Source organism: Physeter macrocephalus, unplaced genomic scaffold (assembly GCF_002837175.3).
Source record: "Physeter macrocephalus isolate SW-GA unplaced genomic scaffold, ASM283717v5 random_874, whole genome shotgun sequence".
Lineage (NCBI taxonomy): Eukaryota > Metazoa > Chordata > Mammalia > Artiodactyla > Physeteridae > Physeter > Physeter macrocephalus.
Genome location: NW_021146160.1, coordinates 20,551 through 28,243, shown reverse-complemented (window position 1 = coordinate 28,243; position 7,693 = coordinate 20,551). Strand labels below are relative to the sequence as shown.

General features: G+C 49.6%; 1 protein-coding gene across 1 annotated transcript in view; it reads left to right on the top strand.

Moving 5' to 3' along the window:
* Positions 1-5,112: 5,112 nt before the first annotated feature.
* Positions 5,113-7,693, top strand: part of LOC102988981 (apolipoprotein B-100) — a gene marked incomplete at its 3' end in the record, with an annotated part of 21,607 nt that continues 19,026 nt past the window's right edge. Inside the window, exons 1-3 of the mRNA XM_055083344.1 lie at positions 5,113-5,185; positions 5,494-5,532; positions 6,781-6,896. Of these exons, the coding sequence (XP_054939319.1) occupies positions 5,113-5,185; positions 5,494-5,532; positions 6,781-6,896 (228 nt within the window). The remainder of the gene's footprint in view (positions 5,186-5,493; positions 5,533-6,780; positions 6,897-7,693) is intronic.

Below are 7,693 nucleotides of genomic sequence, written 5' to 3'. Positions count from 1 at the left end.
CCCTGCATTGGCAGGCGGACTCTCAACTACTGCGCCACCAGGGAAGCCCATTAATGAGCAATAGATTATAAGGAAATACACTGATATCAAAGATTCATTTTCAGTAAAGCAATCTTCAAGCAATTTTATGTAGTCAACATAGATTTAGTGCAATTGGAGTGTAATAAATATTCTAAATTATAAACTAGGGGACCCAAGTTCTTGCCCTACATTTGCCCTTGTTTGGGAAAAACAACAAGAACAAAAAAGAACCTCAGGCTGTCGAGACCTCAGTTTCTCTGTCTATAAAGTAAGAATATTGTCTAGAGTCTGCCTCTCAGACCTTCAGTATGGGACTTCCTGGTAGCACAGTGGTTGAGAGTCTGCCTGCCAATGCAGGGGATATGGGTTCGATCCCTGGTCCGGGAAGATCCCACATGCCGTGGAGCAACTAAGCTAAGCCCGTGCACCACAACTACTGAGGCTGTGCTCTAGAGCTTGTGCTCCACAACAAGAAAAGCTACCGAGAAAGCCTGTGTGCAGCAACAAAGACCCAATGCAGCCAATTAATTATTTTTTAAAAGACCTTCTGTTTGTCTGACACTCTGGGAATCCCTTGTTCCTCCATTTCCCTACACAGCTCTGGACAAGGAGAATCCAGCCCAATAATCATAGCCTTCTATACTAGCTAGAGTTTCAATGCCATATGTTCCATATTTAATGCCAAATGTCTAATGTGCAGTTTACACAGTAACTCACAGTTAAATCAAAGACTGAATTAGCCAGCAAGCTCTCTGTCCTGAGCACAGCAAAGTGTGCTCCCTGCTGGTCCCCATCCTGCTTTTCCGCAGCCTTCCCCATGGACTCAGCTGGCTGGCTGGGTTACAGACGGTCAGGCCTGTCAAACAGTGTCAGCTCCCTGCCGTTGCCCTTTCAGTGGTGCCACCCAGTCCAGTTCCCCAAATCCTGCCCATCACCCACCCAAGATCCACTCAAGTCCCACCTCCTCCAGGACCTCTGAGACCCACATTGGACCACTGAAGTCTGGCTGTGCAGACCCCACTCCGGACGCTTTATCTTTTCATTTTTTTATTAGCTCGGGCCCTTCTCCTCACCTGTAAGCTCTCAGAAGACAAAGTGCTCAGAGGCTCCCTAAATACCCGAAGAGAATCAGCAGTCACGTGGGGATGGCGAGGCTTGTCTAGCTAGCCAGCCATCTGTTTATCATCAGCACCAGTCAGCCCTTCGAGGCTAGTGCATTCTGAGCCTTAGTCCGTGAGAAGACAAAGAAAACTTAGAAAGAAAAAAAAAAATCAGCAAAGAGCAGCCGACCAAAACCAGCAAAAAGTCTTTCAAAGGAAAAGCTAAGGTATACCTAAGGAAGGCAAGGCAAGGATGAAGCCTAAAGTTAGACATAAGGAAGAACTTCCTGAGAGTCCCCAGTATCCCCAGGAGGGCATGACCTCTCTTTATTTGGAAATCTGTTTAAAGTGGGTGAAGGGTTATATTTCTTGCACAGTATTATGAGTGCAGGTCTTTGAGGTAGGTGGCCTTCTAGAAATCCATCCTGCTCAATGATTCCAAATCCTTAGCCACAGCTCCTCATCATAGTGAGGTCTGAGCACAGGATAATTTATGTGCTGTTTTCTTTAAGTTCCAAAGTCTTCACAGAATCAAAGTAGTCAGACCTGCAATGGGTTTAAAAGGTCACCTAGTCCTGTCCACTCGTCACACAGGCGAGGGACCATACTCAGAGTCTGAGACTGTCCCGTGACCCCGGCTCCGAGACCCTGCCTCTCTCGTGCTGATTCAGATTCACCATGCAGTCTAAATTAAGATATAAGCATATGCAGCAGCACCTGAGAGTAAAGCTGAGTTGCAGGTATGAAAAAAACCTGTCTCACAAGGACCATCTCATTATAATCACAGCGTTTACTCCTCTGCTACCATCTGCCTTGCCTAGTGCGAGGTACTGGTGAGGGAGAGGGAAGAGGAATACAAAGGTGAAAAGGAGGCACAGTTCTCATCCTCCGCGCTTATCTCTCTGGTTGGCAAGATAGCATGTAAACACATGAAAAGTTAGATAATATCACCAGAGACAAATATAAGTTCAGGGCAACAGCAGGTCTGTATGAAGGCCCTTCAGGATCACTTGCCCTGTGAAGAAACTGACTGATAAGAGACCAGGGTCAGACGCCATGAGGTCTTACTGGACTGGAGCCAGAGAAAGGCTCCTCGAAGGAGGTGGGGCTGGAGCAGGCCCTGGCAGGGTGGAGGGATGAGACCTTCATGGTCAAGGAAGTGATAGCTGCACACACATGGAACCCGACTGCGTGCTGAACGGTGCTGACTTCGGACTTTTCTCCCCGGTAAGAACCGCTGCTCAACGTTCTGACCTTATCTCTTGGATAGCAGAATAGCCAAGTAGGAAAGTTTCTTTCTGCTTCCTCACTGGAGCTTAATCATCCATTAGTAATGTCTTCATGTGGTTGACACTGGGCCCATCCCACCGTCTTCCACTTGAACCACTCACCTCAATGCACTGTTTTTTCCTTGACATTTACCATTTGTGTATGTGTTTGTATATATGTGTGTGTGCACTTGTTATTAGCATGCACAGACCACACTGGGCATGGCTCCATCCACAATTCTTGAAGTTTACTTTCCAGCTTCTGGGCATCATTTGCAATTATAATGGTGTCATAGGCAGAAAAGAGATAGGCTAATTAGTCATTGGCAGTACTAGTCCCTATTTGCCAGATGAGTTATTTGAACAGTATAGCTGGGAATAATTTGCATCAGATTGTATTTCCTTGTTTTATGTCACTGTAGAGATTGATTTAGCATCATGGTCACCGTACATAAATATCCTGGAAGCAGTGGGGTATAACTGAACGGCGTAGATTCGTTTGTATTCGGCAAATATATACTGAACACCTATTTCAGTATATGAACTACATTAACTCAGGATATTGGGCCGCTGAGGGGCTTTGAATAGTTTCCATAGGTCCCTGAACTTGACCAGGACCCTTCTGGTCACCTGCAGAGAACCAGAATGCATAGTTTCACTTCTAGAGGCTGTTGACTGGAATACTCGGCATTATCTAATTCTTTGAAATTCCATTAATCAGGTGACTTTCTAATGGGTACGCAGAGCTTTGTGATTACTCAGACTGATGGTTCACCTTATGGGACTTTGCATTCACAAACTGTTAAGTCATAGCCACTAGCTGAGATTAATCTTCGTGATATCAAAACGTGTCTCTGCTAGAGTCACTAGTCTGCTTGCTGTAGGAAGGCCTCCATTCACCCCCAGAAAGGACAGTGATTTCAAATCCCCAGAAAAGTTAGGAATCATCAGAGACAAATGGCTGTTCTGTCTCCCCTGTGCGCAGCCCTCAAGGATGCCCTGTCTTGTTTCTGCTCTCTTTCCCTAACGCGATTTCCTGGTTTTGTTCTGTTAATCTCTGTCTCTATATCCGTTGTGGTTAGCTAGCTCAATAGCTACCCTCTAAATACACTTGCACTCGAACACACACACATAATAAATGATAATTTATCATTCATTGTCTTTTTTGCCAGGCATCATGCTATCAATGCAATTATTTACGTAATTGTTTCACTTACTTCTCACAAAAATTCCTATGAGGAAGGTTGCTATTTTTAATCCGGTTTTAGGGATGGCTAAACAGAGGCTTAGGAAAGTGAAGTCACAGAAGATTTAAATGACTTCACAAGTAGTTTGTTACATCTGGATACATCTCATAAATAACAAATTGTAACAACAAATACTGACTTCTGCCTCCGGTGCTTCATGTCCCCATCAGTCCATAGCCCCTCTTCATTGCTCCAGGGCCCCCCTCTCCCACTCCTCCCTTTGCTCTCCTCCAGCAGTTATACCCCACACAGTTTAGCATTGCTTTCAGCCTACCTTCATTGCTCACCAGCAGTTTCCTGTCTACACACTTTGTCTCCCCAGCCAGATTGGAGGTGCCTCATGGACATGGCCAGTCCCAGACATTTGTCCATCCCATCACAGCACCATCCCATCATTCACCCTTTATAATCGCTTCTGGGTCAGTAAGTCAGTGTTGCTGAAGTATCTATACTGCGCCTTGGCAACAGTTTCCTGCGGGAAATGGACAGTACCTAGAAAAGAAGGGAAGGATTCATGGAGACGTTTCCGGGATGTTTAGGAGGAACATTATGCATCCACCCAGTACTCTACTTCTCCTCGCTGGCCTCCCCCATCCATGAGGAAACCCAGAAGCAGTTCACGTAGGGAAAAGCCTCCTCTCCTCAATTTCTGAAGAAGAAATTGGTCCGCTGGGGGGAAGACGGGGGAGGCTGGTCTTTTCCAAAGGCCCCACCTTACTGGGGTTTCTAGAAGATTTAGGCTGCTGGATTACTGCTTTGACTAAGACGTGGTCCCTCAGGTCGAGTGGGGGTCAGTCCCTCACCAGACCTCCCTCCTTCCCCTTGCTGTCTGCTCCCTCCAGATGGGCTGAATCCAGGGCAGGTGACCCAGAGCCACAGGTACTGATCTGGGTTACAGGCCCCCATGCAAACTCAGAGTCCACTAAAGGGAGGAAGGAAGGGCTTGGAAAATGTCTCCACCAAGACTCTGTGAAGGACCGGCTCCCCAGCGGTTACAGAGCGCAGGGAGCGGGGGCGAGTTTGGTTCCTGGGCTTGGTCATCTCCCGGAGGCACCCCTAGCTGAGGGCAGGCGCTTCGGGCGCTGAGCCCACTGGCCCGGGGCCCTGAGACCCCGGGGACAGGACAGGCGAGAGGCAAGGTCCCAGTGGCCCTGGCTGAGTCCAGGCTGAGACCCCTCGCCGGCCCCTCCTCGGGGCTCAGAGCCGGGCCTGGTGCGGAAAAGCAAACAGGTCCGGGACGCTGCCCTTTGGACCTTTTGCAATTCGCCCGGCGCGCTTTCAGCGGCAGCCCTGCGCGGGCGGCCTCGTATAAATCGGGCCCGGGCGCCGGCCCCGCATTCCCTCCGCGGGTGCGAGTGCGGAGCGGGTGCGGGTGCGGAGCTGCTGCCTGTGGGCGCCGGTCCCTAAGGAGCCAGCGAGCAGCGCGGAGGCCAGGCCCAGCCAGCGGGCGGGAGGGAGCCGCCGCCCAGGTCGGCCATGGGCCCCCCGAGGCCTGCGCTGCTGCCGCTGCTGCCGCTGCTGCTACTGATCTCCGCCAGCGCCCGGGCCAGTGAGTGAGGCCCCCCGGCCGCTGGGGCGCCAGGCCGGGGTGGGGGGCGGAAGCCAGGCCACGAGCGGGGGCTGGGGCAGCTTGGGCCTGGGTCAGACGGAGGACGGCCACAGGGGCGGGGGCCAGGGGCACAGGACCAGCTGGGTGGCTCCTCCAAACTCAGGTAGTGGGAGGGGCTGGGGATTGGGTTCTTCAAAACCTGCTTCCCTCCAAGACACTGAAAGTCCTTTGCAGTTGTCGACCCCGGCAGACGCTAGGACCCATCTGGAAGAACGGGAAAACCCACAGTCGTTCTCCCTTTCTTACAGGAGACACCGTGCTGGAAGATGTCAGCCCGAGCTGTCCAAGTAAGGCATTTCCCGCTGGGGCAAGGAAAGACCCCCCGCCACCCATCCCCCTGCACCTCAGGCCACTTAAGTGCTGTGATGCTGTGATTGGTGTACCCTGCTCTGAGCCCAAGAAGCCAGTTCCTTGAGCCTCTGACCCCCTCCAAGGGGTCTCCGCTCTCTTCTACCCACCCTTCTCATATGTCCTAAAAGTTCAGCCTAAGAGTAGGGTGGGGAAGGGACCGTCAACTGTTGGTCCATAGACACTTAAAGAGACATCTGTCCTGTTTGTCAGGGGTTAATCATTAATTTGAAGCGCAGGAAGGTGAGGAAATGCTGACTTTAACCTTTGTGCAGAAATCCAGATGCCCACCCCTTTGTATTTACCTGACCCCTAGGGATCAAAGGAGCTGGCCTTGCAGTGGTACCCAGTGTTCTCCCAAGAGCCGGAGGCTGCCCTCTGATGGAGCAGCACTGCCATCTCGTGGGCATTTGGTATCACTGCATCTGGGCTCATGACCCAAATGTTCTTTTTCTCAAATTGTTCAGAAAATGCCTATCACGCCCTGTAGAAACCTCCGGAAATTCCTTTCTTGGGTTTTTTTGTGTGTTTTTTTTTTTTTTTTTGCGGTACGCGGCCCTCTCACTGTTGTGGCCTCTCCCGTTGCGGAGCACAGGCTCCGGACGCGCAGGCTCAGCGGCCATGGCTCACGGGCCCAGCTGCTCCGCGGCATGTGGGATCCTCCCGGGCTGGGGCACGAACCCGTGTCCCCTGCATCGGCAGGCGGACTCTCAACCACTGCGCCACCAGGGAAGCCCTTGGGGGTTTCTTAAATCAGCCGGATACCCTTAACGCTTAATGAACTTAGCCTCAGATGTTTGGTAGAATCAAAAAAGAGCCACAGAATTATGGTATTTTCAAGCTGAAAAGGCAATGAGAGATATTTGCTTTTATGCTATCAACTCTTAATTTTCCAGGGAGTCTTTCCTATAGCCTTTCCGAGCCTCATTACTTGACACTCCCTGCCTTGTGCCTCAGAATATATATTCAAGGATTACCAGCTAACTTAAATATTAGCCTCAGCAAAATCATAATGCAGAAGCTAAATCTATAAAGGAAAATTAAGTATAAGGCAAAATCAATTTAAAATAATTTGAGTTTAATTACCATTTTTTATTATCTTTGCCACTATCCCTCTCTGCCCAGGATTGACTGTCCTCGGGCAAGTTATTTCTGCTATGTAGCTGACTTATTTCTCCTCATTGCAGAAGATGCAACGCGATTCAAGCACCTCAGGAAATATGTATACAACTATGAGGCTGAGAGTTCCAGTGGAGTCCCCGGGACTGCTGATTCAAGAAGCTCCACCAAGATCAACTGCAAGGTATGAGGATCTGGAGATGGAGGGCCACTGGAGGACCCTGGAGCCCAGGGCTGAGCAAACCAGCTTGTGCCAGGACTGTCATAATCTCCAAGTGCTGGACTGGCCCTCACTTTGAAAGTCAGCCACTTTGCTGAGAAGTTGTCTGCCACAGAAAATAAATTTTACCCACCAGGTTTATTTTCCCATTGGCTTCCAAGATGTAATTAGAATATGTGAGCTAGAATATCAGGATTGCAGACCAGAAGATTTAATATGTCGAGAGATGTCCAGCATGTGAGCCAAGGGAGGTGAGCATCCCAGGAAAGCATTCTGGAGCGCGGTTTTTATCGTCTAAGTCAAATAGTCTCTGCTACTAAAGACAAAACGGAAAAAAGAAAAATTTTTAAGTGCAATTTGTTCTCAAATAAAACTTTACTTATTGTTGAGACTGACTGTACTCCTATCCATGTTCCTGTGGAACAGATCTAAGGGCCACCATTGGGGTTCGTGTGGGAAAGAGAAGTCAGGCTGGGCCACCCTCTTCTTTCTAGGGTCCTGGCATCTGTGCCGTCAGATAAGATAGCCATTAGCCACGTGTGGCTATGTAAATTGAATGAAAGTAAAAATTCAGATTCTTAGTCACACTAGCCACATTTCACATGCCCAATAGGCACCCATACCTAGCAGCTGCCATATTGGATAGTGAGAATATAGAACATTTCTAGCACTGCAGAAAGTTCTTTAAAACAGTGCTGGGGGCTTCCCTGGTGGCGCAGTGGTTGAGAATCCGCCTGCCGATGCAGGGGACACGGGTTCGT